This window comes from Crinia signifera, chromosome 9 (assembly GCF_055691185.1).
Source record: "Crinia signifera chromosome 9, ASM5569118v1, whole genome shotgun sequence".
Taxonomy (NCBI): Eukaryota; Metazoa; Chordata; class Amphibia; order Anura; family Myobatrachidae; genus Crinia; species Crinia signifera.
This window is the reverse complement of record NC_139225.1, coordinates 117,403,324-117,423,840: the sequence shown is the minus strand read 5'-3', so window position 1 is coordinate 117,423,840 and position 20,517 is coordinate 117,403,324. Positions and strand designations below refer to the sequence as shown.

At 45.6% G+C, this 20,517-nt stretch overlaps 1 protein-coding gene across 1 annotated transcript in view; it reads left to right on the top strand.

Annotated features, from left to right (window-relative positions):
* Positions 1–20,517, top strand: part of LOC146035884 (uncharacterized) — a 98,798-nt gene that overhangs the window by 36,284 nt on the left and 41,997 nt on the right. Inside the window, exons 19-22 of the mRNA XM_083159578.1 lie at positions 199–255; positions 2,359–2,442; positions 7,453–7,515; positions 8,842–8,907. Coding sequence (XP_083015704.1) covers positions 199–255; positions 2,359–2,442; positions 7,453–7,515; positions 8,842–8,907 — 270 coding nt within the window. The remainder of the gene's footprint in view (positions 1–198; positions 256–2,358; positions 2,443–7,452; positions 7,516–8,841; positions 8,908–20,517) is intronic.

Genomic DNA, 20,517 nt, shown 5'->3' with positions numbered 1-20,517 from the left:
ACACCTGGCCACTTTACCCCAAATTCACTTTCATCCTGTCTCATTAAGTTTGCACTGGTAAGGATCCATTATGGATTCATTAAATATCATGTAGTTCCCTGTTAATACGTATCCCTCTTTAGCCATGATTAATATTAAGGAAGAAATATTACATTATTTCTAAATCACCGTTTTTATCATCATTTCAATTCCATGTAGTGATAAACCGGAGCCCAAGTCTACAACAACCAGTACTGCCACCACTAGAACTGAAAGGTAATATAATAGTACTGCTGGTCATAATGGCATTAAATCACTGAGACAAGATGCTGGCATCTACTCAAACAGAACATGTTTTGTTTGAACCAGACAGGTTTAGGGTACTGTACTAAGTATTATTATATTTTTCCAGGAACAAATACAATTGCATTTTAGGGAGCAGTGTCTAAAAAAATTGTGCAGTCTATCTTCAAATGTAAAAACATTTAATTCAAATGTAAAATATTGACATTTGTATCATAGTGAAAGAGTAAAAATAATCAGGACATATCCTAGCAGAGAGGCGTTGATGGTTAAGGCCCATACACACTGGGCGACTTTGAGCTGAAAGTCGCTCAAAACAGCAGGTTTGAGCGGCTTTTAGCTCAAAGCTGCCCAGTGTGTATGCCCCGGCGGTGAGCGCTGCTGCGCGCTCCCACATCATTGCCGGGAAAGCCGCTCATCTGCTGGTAATACCAGCAGATGAGCGGCTTTGAGGACAGCTTTGCATAGCTCTGCACTATGCAAAGCCGTCCTCCCCCCTCCATCGGTGCCGGGTTCGTGAAAAGCCGCTCAGTGTGTATGCACTGAATGGCTTTCCCTGCAGCGATGATGTCATCATCGCTGTCCATACACACTGGGCATAGTCGCCCAGTGTGTATGGACCTTTACTCTCTCACATAGGAGTGGTTACTAGTTTGGTGTTTATAAGTTATGGGTTACATGGTATATCTCTATGGGCTGGGTAACTTTACCCAAATCAGGGGGTGCTTGGTATAAACGGACACACTTGAGGGGTTATTTGCTAAATACATACATAAGGGGGAAGGTGCTCAAATGGAATCTAGACAATATTGATACATTTATCCTCTAGATGTTACTGGGTGGACTGTGCAAATGTGTTATAATATTACAAACAACAACTATTTTTTTTTATTTTTTTTGTTTTAATTATAGTTTATTGAATGTAACGCACACAATATAACATGAACACATGGCATTTGTTCCGTACAAAAATCGAATCGTATACAAAGAGCTCGAAAACGAAACACATAGAAATCCGTGTTACACACCAAACTAGTTTAACCCTTTCATTGCTGTGAGAAATATTCAAGATATCCGCAAAGAAATGCCAGCGCCGCTCACAGCGACTCTTCTTTTAGTATAAAAAACATACAAATCCATCCAAGTCCTTTCGTTGGGCTTCTTGCCACAGACTTCCCTGGCTCCCACATACACTGGCCGATGGCCGTGCGTGCTTAGAAGGACCTACAAGGGCAGCTTTTATCAGAAGAGTAGTCATTTGCAGTTTTATCACAAATGTACATTCATATGGCGGCAATAAACACTACTGTATAGGTATCGCATTCAAAATGGGATGCGTGATGCATTCCACCCAATGAGAAAAGGAGTCCGACACAGTGGCGTAACAATAGCACCGCAGCCCCCGTGGTCGCGGGGAGGTGCTGTGTAAGTGCCAGCGCCGGGGGGCTGCGGGGCTATTGTAATGCCCCCCCATCCCCCGCAGCTTTACCTGTATTCGCTGCATTGGTCCCGGCTCCCCTCCTGGCTTCATTCTAATGCTATGGAGATGCCGCGGACTATCATAAAATGTCCGCCCCCCATATAGCAGACAGTTCTCTGAAACTGTCTGCTGTGTGAGGGCGGACATTTTGTGATGGTCCGTTTTTCACAGCAATAATCAGAATGAAGCCAGGAGGGGAGCCGGGACCACCGCAGCGAATACAGGTAAATCTGCAGGGGATGGGGGTGGTGGGCATGGGCAGCCAGGAGGGGGAGGTGGAGGGGGGGGCGCTGCTTTATGATCGGTGGAGGGGCGCTTAAATTATAGTTATGCCACTGGTCCGACAGTACCTAGGGGGAAATGTATGAAGCTGTGAAAGAAGTACCATTTATCAAGTGCATTCTATAAACATATAAGTAGCAGCTGATTGGTTGCCATGTGCAACCTCTCCGCTATTCAGCAGCTTCGTAAATTGCGCTCCGTCAGTGGTCGAATAGGAGTTTTTTCCCTTTTTTTTTTTTAAGATGTTAAACAATATTGTGACTGAGTTAAAAGATATATCAGTATTATGATTAAACTTTATTTATTTCTCCTAGCGGAAACAACACAGAGACCGCAAACACACGAACATCGGTCACACAAACAGGGCCGGGGAAAATTACAGTCATCAAAGAAGAAAGGTGCATTGTTGTAAATTATTTTCTTTCATAAAGTAAATATGATTAAATCGGGCCTAAACACCTCACGATGGGCACCCAAAAAAACGTACAAGTCCTGTGGCTGTCCCTGAAAGTTTGCTTGCAGTTATAGTTCTTGTTTGTATTAGTTGCGGGACAAACAGTATAGTATGCACAGTATATGTAGCCTCTACCTGTATAGCCAGGGCTGGGAAAGACGGGTAGTACTGTGTAAACTGTAAAGGGCCATAGTACATATCTTGTACAGATTACTTTATAATTAGTATACAGTATACTCTGTTTGGACTGTACTGGGGCATTCTTGTAGTTCTGGATAAGGGAGAGTGGTTTCATCTAGCATATAGTTAGGGCAGTAGAGAGCCTGGCTGGGCCCAGGTAGTTTTTAGGAGGCGTGGCCTAATCATAGAAGGCGTGACCATGCACACTTACAATACAGAAAAAATAGTACTTAAAGTGCCTACATGACCACACGGCAGCCCAGCACACAGCAGCATATGCTGGGTTGAGAAGAACTGCTACTTCCAGCTAACAGGGGCCCCACTGGGCCCCTCCATCAGGTTAAATAGTACCCCCTCCCCCATCTCTCGGCACCACTGCATATAGTACACCTACTGTAGATAATATAATATTACAGGGCACACATTGACTCATGTCTGATTTTTATTTTCCATATGAATACAAATAACCCCCCCCCCCAACTTGTGAATTATATATTTTTCTTATTAAAGGTGAATATGAATTTGTTACCACCTCTAGAAACATTATAAACATAAACTAAAGTTAATCCTGTAGATGCTTTTTGTGCTATACAAATTTGTACATGTGGGGACGCGCATCGCGTGCGATTTTAACCGATGCGATGCGTTTTGAACTTTAAAAGTTCAAAACGCATGTTAAAATCGCAACGTGTATGGACACCTTCAGTTGGATGCTTTATCCCTATAGGAATTATTTTCCATGGCCATCAAAACACTTGAATTCCCCTCATAAAGGTGAGGAGCATCTCTGAGATGAAGACCAGTACAGATGAGGAAAGGGGTGGGACCACAGCTAAAGGGGCGTAGTATTGCAGCCGGAACACCTGTTTTGGCCGGTACAGACAATCTCATCCAGCTTGATCTGTTGCTGCCTTTGACACTGTTAACCACCCTCTCCTGCTCAACACCCTCCGCTCCTTTGGCATCACTGGCACGGTCTTCTCCTGGTTCATCTCATACCTCTCCGATCGCTGCTTCTCCGTCTCCACTCCGAGCTCCTCCTCTCCTACTACCCCGCAGCCAGTCGGTGTTCCCCAAGGGTCAGTCCTTGGCCCTCTCCTCTTCTCCCTCTACACCAGGCATGTCCAACGTTGGCCCTCCAGATGTTATGAAACTACACATCCCAGCATGCATTGCCACAGTTTTGCTATTAGAGAATGCTAAAACTATTGCAAAGCATGCTGGGATGTGTAGTTTCAAAACATCTGGAGGGCCAACGCTGGACATGCCTGCTCTACACCATCTCTCTGGGCACCCTCATCAGCTCCTATGGCTTCCATTAGCACCTTTATGCTGATGATACACTAATCTATCTCTCCTCCCCCGACCTATCCCCATCACTCCTGTCCAAGGTCTCCGAATGCCTCACGGCCATCTCAGCCTGGATGACCCAACGCTTCCTGAAACGAAACATGGCCAAAATTGAATTTCTAATCTTTCATCCCCCGAACATCCCTTCTTCTCCCACTATCTCCATCAGCATTGGTGAAACCGAGATCACCTCCACCGACCAAACGCGCTGCCTCGGTGTTATCATTGTCTCCTCCCTCTCTTTCACCCCTCCACATTCGTGCTCTCTCACAGTCTTGCCGCTTTCACCTCCGCAACATCTCGCGCATCAGACCATTCCTCTCCACTGATGCGACCAAAATTCTCTTTCACTTTTTTGTCATCTCCCGCCTTGACTACTGCAACATCCTTCTCTGTAAGGGATTCTTTGGCAGAGTGGAAGAACTTGGAAGGAGTGCAGGATAAGTGGGAAAAATTAAAAAGTGCAATTCTAAAAGCAACAGAACTTTGTGTCAAAAGAGTTAGGAAAAAACACAAGAAAAAGAAAGCCATTGTGGTTTGCAAAAGAAGTAGCGAGTATTGTGAAAGCAAAAAAGCTGGCCTTTAAGAAATTTAAGCAGACGCAGAAGAATGAGGACAAAGAGGTGTATCTTGTTAGACAGAAGGAGGCTAAGAAGGTAATCAGATGTGCAAAAGCACAGGCTGAAGAGAAAATGGCCCAGTCAGTGGGTAAAGGGGGGAAAACTTTTTTTAGGTATATAAGTGAAAGGAGAAAAACAAAAAGTGGAATAATTAGACTGAAGACAGAGAGTGGAAGTTTTCTTGAGGGGGACAATGTAATAGCAGATAATATTAATAATTATTTCTGCTCAGTATTCACTGCTGAAAGAGAGGGGAAGGGGCCACAGTTAAGTTGCAAGTATAGTCAGAAAACTGAGGGAGAGACAAGTACATTTACAGAGGAGAAGGTCCTCACAAAACTCTCAAAACTGAAAGTGGATAAATCAATGGGGCCAGATGGGATACATCCAAGGATACTAAAAGAGCTTAAAGGGGAGTTTGTAAAACCAATAACAGAATTATTCAACCAGTCACTAGCTACTGGAGTAATCCCAGAGGACTGGAAAACAGCGAATGTAGTCCCACTGCCCAAAAGTGGAAGCAAGGAAGAGGTAAGCAACTATCGACCAGTGAGCCTTACATCAGTAGTAGGGAAATTGATGGAAACACTCTTAAAACAAAGAGTTGTAGAATATCTCAAAACCAGCAATTTACAGGATCCAAAACAGCATGGGTTTACTGGGGGAAGATCATGTCAAACAAATCTTATTGACTTTTTTGACTGGGTGACTAAAGTAATAGATCAAGGTGGGGCTGTAGATGTAGCTTATCTAGACTTTAGTAAAGCTTTTGACACTGTCCCACATCGCAGACTGTTAAATAAACTTGAAAGCTTGGGATTGGATTCTAAGATAGTTGAATAGATAAGAGCGTTGTTGCAGGACAGAAAACAGAGAGTTGTAGTAAACGGAGTACAGTCAAAGGAGGGAAAGGTTACAAGTGGAGTAGCCCAGGGATCTGTACTTGGACCGGTGCTTTTTAATATCTTTATTGGTGATATCGCAAATGGAATTGAGGGTAAAATGTGCCTTTTTGCAGATGACACAAAGGTATGCAACAGGGTAGACACACCAGGAGGGGTAAAACAAATGATTGAGGATCTAGGCAGATTAGAGAAATGGTCAAGAGAATGGCAACTACATTTTAATGCCAAAAAATGCAAAATCATGCACTTGGGTCTCAGAAATCCAAAGACTCAATATAGTATAAATGGCACTATAATGGAAACTACAGAGGAAGAGAGGGATCTAGGTGTCACTATTTCAGGGGACTTAAAAGCAGGTAGGCAATGTAACAAAGCAATGAAGAAGGCAAGTCAGATGCTTGGTTGCATAGGGAGAGGTATCAGCAGTAGAAAGAAAGAAGTAATAATGCCACTGTATAGGTCATTGGTACGACCTCACCTAGAGTATTGTGTTCAGTTCTGGAGGCCATATCTCCAGAAGGATATAAATACATTAGAGACTGTACAAAGAAGAGCAACTAAAATGGTGCATGGCCTACATCACAAAACGTACCAGGAAAGACTAAAAGATCTTAATATGTATACTTTAGAGCAGAGAAGGGAAAGGGGGGACATGATAGAAACTTTCAAATATATCAAGGGCTTTAACAAGGTACAGGTGGGAGACATTCTTCACAGGAAGAGGAGCAACAGAACACGAGGACATGCACTGAAACTAGAGGGAGGAAGATTCAGGGGAAATGTGAGGAAGAATATTTTCACAGAAAGAGTAGTAGATAAGTGGAATAGCCTCCCAACAGAGGTGGTAGACGCAAATACAGTAGTACAATTTAAACATGCTTGGGATAAGCATATTGATATCCTTACATAAAAATAAGGATCAAATATGGTTTGAGGTAACATGTTTAAAAAAAGGGGCAGACTAGATGGGCCAAGTGGTTCTTATCTGCCGTCAAATTCTATGTTTCTATGTTTCTATGTTTCTTCTCTCTGGGCTACCTCTCACCCGCCTCGCCCCTCTCCAATTCATTTTTAATGCTGCTGCTAGGCTCATCTTCCTCTCCCGCCGCTTTACCTACGCCTCCCCCCTCTGTCTATCTCTTCACTGGCTCCCCATTCCTTTCCGAGTTTTCTTTAAACTCCTCACCACCACCTACAAGGCTCTCTCCTCCTCCACCGCTCCTTACCTCTCCTCACTGATCTCTATCCACACTCCCTCCCGTCCTCTTCGCTCCGCCGCCGACTGACCTCTCACCTAATCACCTCCTCCCACTCCCGTGTCCAAGACTTCTCTCACGCTGCCCCCCTGCACTGGAACAACCTCCCGCCACCCATCAGGCTTTCTGATTCCCTTACCTCCTTCAAGCGCTCCCTTAAAACCCACTTCTTCTGACTAGCCTATCCCTCCTCCTCCTAACCTCTTTTGCTCCTCCTATCCTGCCTACCCTACCCCTCCATCCGTTCCCATCCGTTCCTACTTATCCTATTGTTTTTCATTTGTCCACCCTCCTCCTTTTAGTCTGTTAACTCTTATTAGTAGGGCCCTCCTTCCTCACGTACTCACCCTACCTCTTTACCTCACCAGTGCTCCCGTCCTGTTCTTCCTTTCCTCTACTTCATCTTCAGTCAATGTCGACACCTACTTCAGAACTGATGCTGATTTTAGTTCTACCTGCTATATCCCTATTCTGTATTTTATCAACACACCCTGTACGTTACCTTGTAATTAGTTTTTTGTTTGCTATGTACAGCACTGCGGACACTTTGTGGCGCCTTATAAATAAACGTACTTCTACTACATATGTTGTTAGACTTTTTTTTATATAAGATATATTTTAAAAAAATCATTTTATTTTTCAGCTCACTTCCAAAACCTGTCCCCCGAACAGAAACAAAGCCAAAAGTTGCCCCAGTAATTGCAAGGTAAGTGTTTGCATCTGTAGACAGCATAGAAATTCTGGGCAGGTCCCGGTGACAGGGCCGGCTCTACCACTAGGCAGCTTTAGGCATCTGCCTAGGGCGCCGGGATCTAGGGGGCGCCACCAAGTCTGCAAATAAAAAAATCAAGGATATCTAGGAGGATCCTTGTAGTATTTAATGCAGGCGGTGGCTGTGGAACTTCTAAGACCTCACCTCTATACTTTCCCTTGAGTCATACTTCCTACATTGCTGACCCTTCTCCTTGTACTCTGTTGTGGGTGCAGAGTACAGGGGGGGGGGGGGGGGAGTAGGTTGAAGTTTTGCCTAGGGTGCTGAGAAGCCTTGCACCGGCCCTGCCCGGTGAATGCAGGTGTTCCCCGACCTGGCTCGGGGTGGATGGCTGATTTCACATGATGTCGGCACCTGCCCCCACTTCGCAGAACACCGTCCAGCCGAAAAGTCCCGGCTACTTTTCAGCTGTGAACAGAGGAACAATCCTTAGATGGTAAGTAACCATCGAATCATTTTTCCTCGGTGTGGCCTCTTGCGAGCGGATGTGCAAGCATACAGCGTGGGGAGGGAATTCAGGCGGCGGAGGGGGCGTGCGTTTGCCAGGGTGACATTAACCAGCCCGCTAGCCTCCAAATATACGCAGCCTAATGAGCAGGACTGAATTACCCCCCATAGTATGGCTCCTTCATCAGGACTTATGGGTGTGAACTGGAGCAGACTTTCCCTAAATGTTTAGGTTGCTGTTAGCAATAATGGCTTTGTAGGTTTAAACAGATTATTGTACAAATCCTAAAAAAATTAAATAAAAATTCTTACAGTAAACTTTTCAGCTTAAGGCCCATACACACTGGGCGACTTTGAGCTGAAAGCCGCTCAAAACAGCCTGTTTGATTCGCTTTCAGCTCAAAGCCGCCCAGTGTGTATGGTCCGGCGATGAGCGGTGAGCACTGCTGCGCGCTCCCGCAACATCGCCGGGAAAGCCACTCATCTGCTGGTAATACCAGCAGATGAGTGGCTTTCAGGACGGCTTTGCATAGCGCTGCACTATGCAACGCCGTCCTCCCCCCCTCCATCGGCGCCGGGCCGGAGGCGCCGGGAGGAAAACCGCTCATTGCCGCTCATGCACTGAGCGGCTTCCCCCCCCCCAGCGGTGATTGTCATCACCGCTGTCCATACACGCTGGGCATAGTCACCCAGTGTGTATGGACCTTTAGTAGATAAAATAGCATATATTCCCATGTATTAAGAAACTGTATGAATATACCGTAGTTTGATTGTGCCATGTCCCTGATGCCAGTCTCTCTTTGTGTGTTATAGTAACGGCCAGTCGGATCTGATAAGCTGGTCGGATCTGGGTGACCATTCTAGTGCAATTAGCAGCAGGTAAGTCACAGCTACATTTGTATTGTAAGACAATTGGTTGTTTACTTGCAGAAATACCTCTTGGGAAGTGCTCATATGATGCAGTGGCCTAAAATATGTTTTTATGGTAATCTCAAGAGTGGCCACACCTGAGCAGAGGCAGCCGGAACCAATTTGATGCTTTAGACAGGATTTTGGCTGGCGCCTCCTAGCACCACCGCTTCTGACCTAGCACATCTCTCCCAGCACAGCACCCATTATCCAGCAGCACTGATTGCAGTAGCAGCCAGCAGCACCCATCAACCCTCACCCATAGCAATCCTCATCCACAGAGCCTTAACTAGATATTTTGGTGCTCTGTGCCGGCGAGACCCCAATATTTTAAATAGGGACAGAAATGGATGCGGTACTGCTTGGATGGGTTGTAGCCACACAATAGTACCAAATCATTACTTCACACATGCTTATTCACCTTACATGACATATAGTGGGCATCCTTATTCATGTAAGGCCACACAGCAGTACCTCTTTATCTTATACACATTATACCCGTCCCAGTCCCGCCACTGTCTGCTTTCAAGGTACGGTGCTCGGCTTGAAATGCATGCTCCTAGGCATTTGCCTAGGAGCATGCAGGAGGGTGGGTATTTTTCGGATGATGGGGAAGAATATATTCTGGAAGCTGGGGAAGGGCATGTTCAAAAGGCCAGGGGTCGGGGGTGGGGGAGCATATGTTCTGAAGGCTGGGAGGAAGCATGCTTGGTTTATACTTTCTAACTCTTTGAGTGCCAAGCAGAGCAGATTAAGGGGGGGGGGGGGTCAGTACCCCCAGGCCCCCCTGTCTGAATGGGCCCCCCGCCACACAGCACAAAGCAGCACTGGGAAGTGTGGCCGAGCGTCAGACAAAGAACTGCCACTGGCAGTGCAGCTCACACAGCTGAGCTTAGCCCGAGGGAGCACTGGAGCAGGTGGCTGTGCAGAATAAAGATACTGCTCTCACCGTGCCACTGCCATGCTGAGGGAAAATAGGGCACCTAGCAATTGGGATACCGATGTCAAACGATTGAGAATAATGTGAGTGCCACTTATTATTTTATTTATTTATTTACAGTTTCTTATTTAGCGCAGCAGATTCCGTTGCGCTTTACAATAGTTGACAGTTATAAAACAAACTGGGTAACGACAGACTGACAGACTTGGAGGTAGGAGGGCCCTGCTGCAAGCTTATAATCTATAGGGATATAGGAGGGAAACACAAGGACAGGCACCAGTAATAGCATAGCAGTCCCACCAAGTTACAAGTCCAGAAGGGAAGCTATATAATACATAAGTGCCTCAGAAGGTTATGTGTGTAGAACTTAAATATGATAGGCTTGCCTGAAGAGGTGAGTTTTCAGGGAACGCTTGAAAGTTTGGAGGCTAGTGCAGAGTCTTATTGTGCATGGATATTACTTGCACTAATGATATTATATGGTGCAGACCAGTTCTGTTGTGGGGGCGCCCGTTCAAGACATAGTGCTAGGCATTACTGACCCTTGGTCCCCCAAAGCCTTAATCCACCTCTGCTGCCTAGTGAATTTATCGAAATAAGTGTGAAAACTGCTAAGCAAACATTTTTATTCACCGTAATGACCTGTAGTGTTTAACTTTTATAGAAAATATTATATTTTTGTACACATTTTTTATTTGACTTTATATAACAAATGTGAATGACGCTGGCATTTTTAGCGGATATTTTCCACATCTCTAATAGAGATGTTGGCACTCAAAGGGATATTTTTAGAACTACATTTGTGTACAAATTTAAAATATGGGGCAGTGAAGTAAAAAACTGCTCATTATGTCTCTCTGATCCAGCCAATATATTTATAGGGCATTAAAGCAAATTAGCATATTTATAATACGCCAATAGTGGGAACTAAAATAACATTTTATAAGTGCTATTAGTATAATCTATAACATGAGATAGTAGGAAAACTTTATTATATAAAGTAATAGAAGTATATTCAATGCCGGGGGCGAGCTGTGATAGCTCGCCCTGTCAGTATTCAACTGACCCCCCGCATAACCCCGGCGGGGATCGCTGGTTTTCTGCCATCCCCACCGTTTAACCCCCTTGCCAGCCGCATTGAATAGGGGCCATAATCTTACCAGGAATTAACAAAATCACTTTTCCACAAACAAAACTAGTAATAGCTCTTTATTGTGTTGATTCAAATTAGGCATTAATAAGTCTATATAGAGATAATCAGAAAAGCAAAAAGGAGTTACCAAGGGTAACTCAGGTGCCGGCAGGGATGTTTTCGCAAGGGAAGGTCAGTTCCCAACTGGTGTGTACAAAGGAGGGGAAGGGTGGAGTGGAGGGCTAAAATATAATACATTGGATCAATTGGATAAAAACAGGTATTTTAAATATATAAAATAATGTATATAATGGACTCAAACAAATCAAAAACATACAGTATGCACTGTAAATATACGGACACAATTAAATGGAGTCCCCAATAGACATCCATATACCTGGCTTGGCTTGGAGTACCGCTGGAGGATGTTAGGGTCTGTGGAGTGGAAGCGACCTCACAATGATGCGGATGAGTCGTTCCAATATTGCAGGTGGTAATGCCCCAAAAGTTGGGGGAGAGGGAAAAGATCTGTCCGGACCAGAGCGGAAATACAGGATTGAGCTCATCCAAAACTAGATGAATTGGCAAAGTCTTCTAGTGTCCTTTGTGCTGGTATATTGGTGTCCTGTGCTTTCTGACACGTTTCATTGTATCAAACAACTTTGGTACTTGTGTATTATCTGGGCGCCCGATTTTATCATTGCATGCCACTACTTAAGGCATGCAATGAGATGCGATTTTTCATTGTAAAGATCAGATTTTTAATTGTATAGTCACCCATCGGTGATTTCATACCCCCACTATCCAACTACGCATGGAGTTGATTTTATATAGTGTGGCGAGCGGACGTGGATTACTTTACACGTATTCTGCGTCCCCTCGCAGGGCTGCGCTCTCCACGCTTCGGGCTAGGTGGCTCGCTGCGCTCGCCACACTATATAAAATCAGCTCCATGCGTAGTTGGATAGTGGGGGTATGAAATCACCCATGGGTGACTATACAATTAAAAATTGGGTCTTTATAATGAAAAATCACATCGCATGAATTGTATGCCACTATATTGCATGCGATGCAATGAGAAAATCGGGCGCCCAGATATTACACAAGTACCACAACTTTTTTCCAGAGATGTATCCTAATGCTCTCATCGCTGTGAATATCTACGCAGCAACTGTGTGACAATGGGCGGGATGTACGAAGGGAAAAATGTGGTAAAACCCTTGGGGTTTCAGGGGTTTTACTGCATTTTCAAATGTACTAAGACCTGGCCGCCGAGTCTTTGTCGCCAGGGTATCTTCACCGAAGCCTATGCCCACCGCAGACGCCGACCCCACTCTGACAGTCCCGTCCTCCATCAAACTCCTCCTCCATCCTAGCAACATGTCACAGCCAGAGGTCCTTCCGGATGCAGGGAGGAGGAGGAGGCACCAGGGACAGCCGATCCCCGTACAAGCAGGAGGCTTTGGGAGAGAACAGCCCCTACAGCAGGAGTGAGGGAGAGACCAGGGATGTGACAAAGACTCCCCCCCCCCCCCCTGCTAGTCGCACATGTTAGTTGGCATCGCTGCTGTAACGCGGCGAGGGGCGGCGATTAATTTTAATACATCCTGCCCAATATGCTAAGGCCACAACTGCCTGGACAATTGCCCACTGGCGGCTTAGCTAGTCCCACCGGCTGCGGGCAATGACCCAGTGCCACTCACAGATAAGTCGATTTTATGGCTACTTAGTAGCATTATGGTCACCTAATGTTGCCGCAGGAAGTGAGACCCTGGAGCCACTGCTACCGCTTACGGGATCACAAATGCAGCCTGAGAAAGTCCCAAAAATGCTTGTGAACAACACTTAATTACGACATTTAGCTGTTAGGTTGGTTCTAAAACAAATGAGGGCCAAATGTAATAGGGTGTGAGAATCAGAAAGTGAGAGATTTGGGGAGAGTTTTCCCAATTTGTGAAAGCCGCAATCATTTACACTGCAAGACCAGGATGATTTTACCATGTATCACTGCAAATATGGATCAAGACATTGATCCACTGCACTCCCCTGTCCCCTGTCCCTAGACCTGGATCAAAGTGAGTAAATTAAAACCTCAGCAGCTCTGCACTCACCATATTAATATTATAGACACTCAAGCTGTTTTCTCTACACTTTATGGACCTTATTCTGGTCCGTTCGGTCCCCCGCACGTTCGCACAGGGGACGATGTTTGGCGTCTGCGCATTCGCATTTCTGCACATGTGCAGATGCCGGGTGCGAAAGGGCATGGCGAACTGCAAGATTGCCATCCCATTCGCACCCACCAGGGCTGGCGGAGGGCAGTGGGTTGACGCGCCCATGGAAACGACCAGCATTTCATGGGTGTTGCCATGAAAATGCTGGGCGTTCCCATGGAAATGAGGCAGTGACATGGCTGCCGGGGACGGGCAGCTGACATCACCGGATTTCAGCTGCCCGTCCTGTTTTCATACAGGTACTCTCCAAATCATTCAATGGTAGGAGACCATGGAATAATTTGGTCCACCCACACAAGGTTGTGAATGGATGTTTATGCAAATCATCCATTCGCAGCCGTGCGGGCAAATTCGGTAAACGAGGGGGGGGGGGGCAGCTGTACGAGTAGCGGGTGGCGTTAAATCCCCACACAACACTGCAAATTTTATTTGTTACATCTGTAAATGCCCCCTGGTTTTACAAATCATATGTTTTTGTTGCATGTTCACTGCAAAGTTATTTATTATTATATTACATTTTCACATATGAACCTGGTGGTGGCGCCATTTCTCCCTGTCCAAATAATACATTCCAGCTACTGTATATCAACGTGTAACTTTGGATGATCCAGCGCTTTATTTCTGCCGGTACCTTTCTTCATAGAAAAGAAAGTACTGGAAATGTATAAGATTTTTTTATTACTGCATATTAGTAAAGATTGTCTCTACGTTTTTGCAATGGGGGTTTTTTATTACTCTTTTATTTCCAGTTCTAAAATGGAATAAGCTGGCAATATATTATTGAATATAGATGGGGGGTGTAACAAAACAGGCGGTTCCTTTGTGACAGACACCTTTATGATGAAAAAAGGTGAAAAAATGTATTATTATTATTATTATTATTAATAATAATAATCTGATGCACTTAGCTTCAATTGGTCAAAGTTTGATAGAAAGAAAACATTTTACACCTTTTCACCCCTGGTCCTTAGGGGTCAAATGTTGAAAAATCCCTGCTTAGTGGGTGGCTGCAAATAACTGCCTCACATCCCCATGAACTCGCATGACCACTGCCTTCCCAATTATGCCTCTAACCCCCTCCCTATGAGTGCCTCCTACCTACCTCCAGTATGATATCCCCTCCCCATATGTGACCTTCCTCAAGCTTACCTCTTACTGCACTTCCCATGTGTACCTCTTGCCTCTTTCTTACCCCTCTCCATATGCTCCTCCGACCCCCTTTCACCATGTGTACCTCTGACCCCCTATCTCTGTAACTCTGCCCTGACCACCATCTCTACTGTGCCTTTGCCCCTTCCCCAAGGCTGGTGGCTGCTGATCAGAGGAAGCATTGGGACTAATCTATGACAAAAGTGAGGCGAGCAGTGATGAATTTATACCCCTTTTACACCGCCGAAAAATCTGGGGGGGGGGGATGATACTGCTGGGGAGGATGATGATGCTGCTGGGGGGTGTGATGATGCTGCTGGGGGGGGTGATGATGATGCTGCTGGGGGGGGGGGGGTGATGCTGCTAGGGGGGTGATGATGCTGCTGCTAGGGGGAGTGATGATGCTGCTGCTAGGGGGGGGATTATGCTGCTAGGGGGGTGATGCTGCTGCTGCTGGGGGGGGTGATGATGCTGCTGGTAGGGGGGGGTGATGCTGCTGCTAGGGGGGTGATGATGCTGCTGCTAGGGGGGGTGATGCTGCTGCTAGGGGGGGGTGATGATGCGGCTGCTAGGGGGGGGGGGGGGTGATGATGCTGCTGCTAGGGGGGGTGATGATGTGCAGGGGGGTAATGTGGTGCTGCTGCTGCAGGCCGTTTGTAATGACATCCACAAGGAAAGGCAGGGCTGACCCAGGTCCAGTGTAAATGGTGCAGACCCTAGTCCGACCCAGGTCGAATTGCTGTGTAAATGGGGTATGAAGCAGGGCCCGACCCTGGAAACAACCGTGTTCAAAGACCAGGGTCCGACCAGGGTTTTTGGTGTAAAAGGGGTATTAGTAAGCAAGTAAAAGAAAAAATGTTAGTCTGAGTACATAAATGTATAAGAGCACATTAGCAGAATGCCCTGTAACAATAGTTGCTGTTCCGCTATGTTATGAGCAGATGGATGTTATTCCACTATATATCATCTATATACATGTCTAGCGTCCGTGTGTACCTCAACTTCTATAAATGTTGTTGTGAGTTATGGGCCCCACACACTGGACGATTTTCTGAGCGATTTTACTAAATGCCTGAAAACGCATGTAAATCGCTGTGTGCCACACAGCAATTTACATGCGCGCCCCCACCGTTCTGAATCTGCCCAGGATTCAGAACCGATCCGCCGGTAAATTCAGTGCAGTCGCACTGATGCTCCTGCTCATCTCCCACATGTGTGATGCGGGGATGAGCAGGGCCATCTGAGCTATTGGCACTGACTGAAGACGCCGGAGCATGCCGCCCAGAAGCAGCGCTGAAGCCGTCGCACCCTCCCGCCCTCTTCAGTCACAAGCTGCACTGCTGCAGTGAGAGGACGCTGGACAGACTCCGGAGTTGGTAAGTATCTTTTTTTACACTGTGCCACCACGGTTGGTTGGGGGGGGGGGAGGGGGGGCAGGCAGGGGAGGTTTTGCTACACTGTACCACCAATGATAAAACTTTTTGGGGGCGGTACACCAATGTTTATAAGGCAACTGACCACCAATGATTTTATCAATAATCAGCCTGGCGCCCTCTGCCCTGGGGCTTGAGCCCAGGCCGGTGTCTCCCAGGAGGGGGGGGACCCATTTATTTGGTTGGTTGCCTCTCCACCAGGGACCCCGCCCAGGCTGACCAGCCACAGAGGTAATGCCTTGGCCACGGGATCTTCTATAAAAAGTGTCCCCCGGCTGTGGCATTACCCTGATGGCTGTTTGAGCCTGGTGCTGGTTTCCAAAATATGGGGTACCCCTACTCCTTTTGAGTTTTGAACAAGGACCAGTCCTAGAGCCTGGGGCTGGTCATGCTTCTTAAACAGAAAGGTGTACCATTAAGACAGACACTATTATGACCATGTAACAGCAATATTTAAGCTCTACGAAATAAAAACGCAGTCCATTTTTTTGTGTAAGAGAATTTAAATATATTAAAATTATTATATTAATATTAAAATGACAATCATTAAAAAAAAAAAAAAAAAATTGTGATGGCCAGGCCCAGGGGTTTCATGGAGAATGGGACCTACGGTCACCCCAGGCTCCCTTATGGCAGATGTTATTGCACAGTTGGATCATCATCTTCATTCTGTGGAGGGAGTTCTTATTTTCTGACAGAATGGCTTCTAAGCTTAATTCCTTTTCTGGAACATTCCCCGGAAGCTGCGTAGATGGAGACTGCAGCAGAGCATCAGCTGGGGAGAAGGCTGGGAGCTGGGAACTACAGCCATACAGCCTGGTGCTCCAATCCTGCTTCATGAAATGTAGCTTTCTGCCAAGCTTCCTGGGGCCTTCATCCTCATCTAAGAGATGATGAAGCATATACAGTAAGTCACTGTGTATTTATCACAAGCAAACATTAGTCCATCATACAGGACATTCTCACATGACATGACATGGACATTTGTGGGTAGTAACTGGGTGCATTAAAGTGTTCTTGTGGGAGTGTCATAGGAGTTCTGTGGGCATGTAAGCCGCTTCCACATGTGCTTGCATAGTTTTTATGCAAAGTGAAATAGCTAAATGAGCAGGGAATTTAACTGGAATACAACAGGTTATGGGTTTGAATAATGGGTATGGCAGAATATCGAAATTTATTATTTTACTGAATAACAAAGAGCTCTGAAGTTAAGTGCACAAATGTTGTATAAAGAGGATGTGTTTCCAAATCCATTCATTTGCTGTGTTCTCTAATATATAAATGTGGGAAGGTGCATCATACCATGGTCTTTCCCTGGGATCAGTGTTCTGGCACTGGGCTCCATAAAGTCTAGTTATTGCTCTACTAATATGGTAATGCAGCGGGAGACATAGTATCTACCACAGCACCAATGGGCAGCTGCATGACTTATGTGGCCGCAAAGCTGTCCACCGCAGCTTCTACCTAGAGTCCAGGACAGTGGAGAAACTTTTGAGTGGTGAGTCCAGGTGCAAAGATATAATTTGATTCCCCTCCTACATCCCAACCCAAGTTTATGGCAGTGGGTGACAGGGAGAGGAAGAGGGTGACAGGAAGAGGCACAGTAAAGGCAGAGAAAAAATGTGGGTGGAAAGGGCAGCAGTGGGCACCTTAGTCCTCAGGGGCACTGGTGTACTGCACCTGTTGCACCAATGGTAGCTCTGCCTCTGGTCTAGGAAATGTCCTGGTCCAACACCCCTGTGTCCATGCATGTATGGTTACAATAAACTACAACGGTACGCTGGGGGGACCAACCTCCGGAATACGAAGTTTGGTAAATCTGACAGCAATATACTGTATCCCCCATAGAAACCTAAAGGGCCACCTACACTAGTAAGATTTGGGACGATTTCCCCGAGAAATCTTCCCCAACTCAGATGGTTTTGACATTCCATCCAACCCGACGCGTAGTCCCGTGTGCATCGGGTCGGACCCTGCAGATTGAACCGCCTGCACATAAAATCTATTGGATTGTATCCATCAGCGGCACATCGCGGGTGCTTTTAGCCCAGATGGGAGGCTGCTGATTGGCTTACAGTGCTCTCAGCCAATCAATGGCCGTGACATTTTTTTTATTCTGCTGCCGCTTCCTGTTCTGCCTCCTGCCCATCCTGCTGCTCACCACTGCCCACTGAGGCTGCTGCAGCTCCCCGAGAGTTTTACATGCGATAAATCATATAATAATGGCACATCAAGTGCCAAATTGTGTCACGACCACCATGTCTGCTACCCGTTTCCTCTGTGCTGTCCCTAGCCCCAAGACCTCTGACAAGTCATCTCTTGCCCTGGCGCTCACCTCCACTGCTGGTTCCCATGCTGGTGGAGTGCATGCTGTCGCGCTGTCATCTCCGGGTGACAGCGGTGGTGTGTGCTCCTGTGCCAGGCGGGCTCTGGGTAGCGTGAGACATGAACCGCCATGATGGATCTGTGTCAGGTCAGGCCTCTGGTTGGACATGCCGGCTGCAGCGCATCCGCACACAATCACCGCCGGCTGGTTTCCATCGCCATCGCTGGTGGCGGACATCTTTTGGGATCCTTCAGCCTATGCTGCACGGCTCCTTCCAGTAAGGTCAAGTGGCAAACCAATCACCGCGCAGCTCACCCTTCAAATACTGACTTGCCGGGCTAGACCGGCAGTCAGTACAATGATGTCTACCCACATGCATCATTGATCCTCCCTGGCTGTCTGTAGTTGCTGCTACAGTTCTTGCTCCTTTGGTGAAGTCTCTTTCAAGTCCTGCTGATCGTTTCACTGCTTATACCATATCATCATGGAACCCTCTGCCGCCTATACGGATAGGACAAGGTTAACCCTCCAAAGGGGTAATATCTTCTTCTGCAATCCTGACGGTCATTCTCTGTAGTCATCCCTGGTTCTGCAGCCACGATCCTACTCGGCACAGATTCCTTCGGACTTCATCATCCAATCTTCCAATTCTTCTTACAATCATCCAATCCTCATCCAATTCTTCTTCCAATCATCCAATCCTCAACCAATCATCCAATTCTTCAACCAATCATCCAATCCTCATCTAATCATCCAATTCTTCAACCAATCATCCAATCCTCATCCAATCATCCAATTCTTCTTCCAATCATCCAATTCCCATACAATCATCCAATTCTTCTTCCAATCATCCAATTCCCATATAATCATCCAATTCTTCAACCAATCATTCAATCCTCATCCAATCATCCAATTCTTCGACCAATCACCCAATCTTTCTTCCAATTCCTCAATCATCCAATCTTGCAGTTATTCAATTATTCAATTACCAATCATCTCCAAAGTTCTTCCATAAAGTATTGTATATTATCATTTATCAGACACTACAGTTTTATTATTGTGTCATCATTCATATCCTGTACCGCAGTATCTTCATTAAATAAGGTTTACTTTATTCAATTGCTTCACTCCCTTCTGTCGTTAATGCAACAGCCTTATATCAAAGCACCCAGCCTCCGTTACACTCCAGCTGGTGCTTCACGAAACGTGACAAATTGTAAGTGAGCCTCCCGGGGAGCTCAGGGGGAATTTGGTCTGACTTGTCTTTAGGACAAGTCGGACTAGTGTATGGGGCCCTTATGGGGGCTGTGGCTAATGTCAGTAACTGAAGGAACGCATCAGATATCGGAGATTCCACTTACATATGAGTGAAACTGAATATTTGGGGTTAGTTCCCCAAATTAGGCTGCTTTATTTAGGAATATGGGCCAGATTCTCTAAGCTTCAAAAGTGATAAAATTGAGATTGATAAACAGCCAGCCAATCAGCTCCTACCTGCCATGTGACAGACTGTGTTTGAAAAAAGTCAGACAGGAGCTGATTGGCTGGCTGTTTATCACTCTCCATTTTATCACTTTTGAAGCTTAGAGAATCTGGCCCTATGTCTAATATATAATGATAAATGGACCTCTTGTGTGTTTACCGCTCATTTTTTCTCAGAGTACACAGCATCAAATATAGGATTATAATAATAAAAAAAAAAAAAAGGCTTACATGCTATAACAGTGTGGTCCGCTTTCACAGGACCAACCATTGTTTTTCTTTCAGCTGACAGTTTGTTTTTGATAAACAATTTGTCACGAGACTTGCATCTCACATGATGCCTGTAAGATGGAGAAAGAAATAAGAGAAAAAACAAACAAAAGTAATTACACAAATAAAATGTCTCTCCCTCTTATCCTTGGATGGCACAAAACTCAATATGAGACCCATTTACTTACTATATTTTTATTAAAAAAAAAAAAAATTTCCACCCCCTTTACACATGATTTTAGTTTCACCTGCTACAAATCGATTAATTTACATTTATTTAGTAGTCAGGTTGTATATTTCATACTTATAATGTGACATGTAATCTGGTCAAATTTACTCAAAAACAAAAATGTGGGGAAAAAAATGCATTGAGCCCTGTGATAATAATGCCAGCTCCAGCTGGCAAAACATACATATATCTTATGATAAGTGCATCTCACCATAGTCTGCTAAATACAACTGAGTTATTACATGGCTTATACGTTTTAGGTGTATCATGATGCTTTGGATTTACCAGTGATCATCAAATACTACTAAAGCCGATATCCCCCCATGAAGGTATTATACTAATTACTCCCTCCCTACCAGGGCCGGATTATAATGGGGGCACAAGG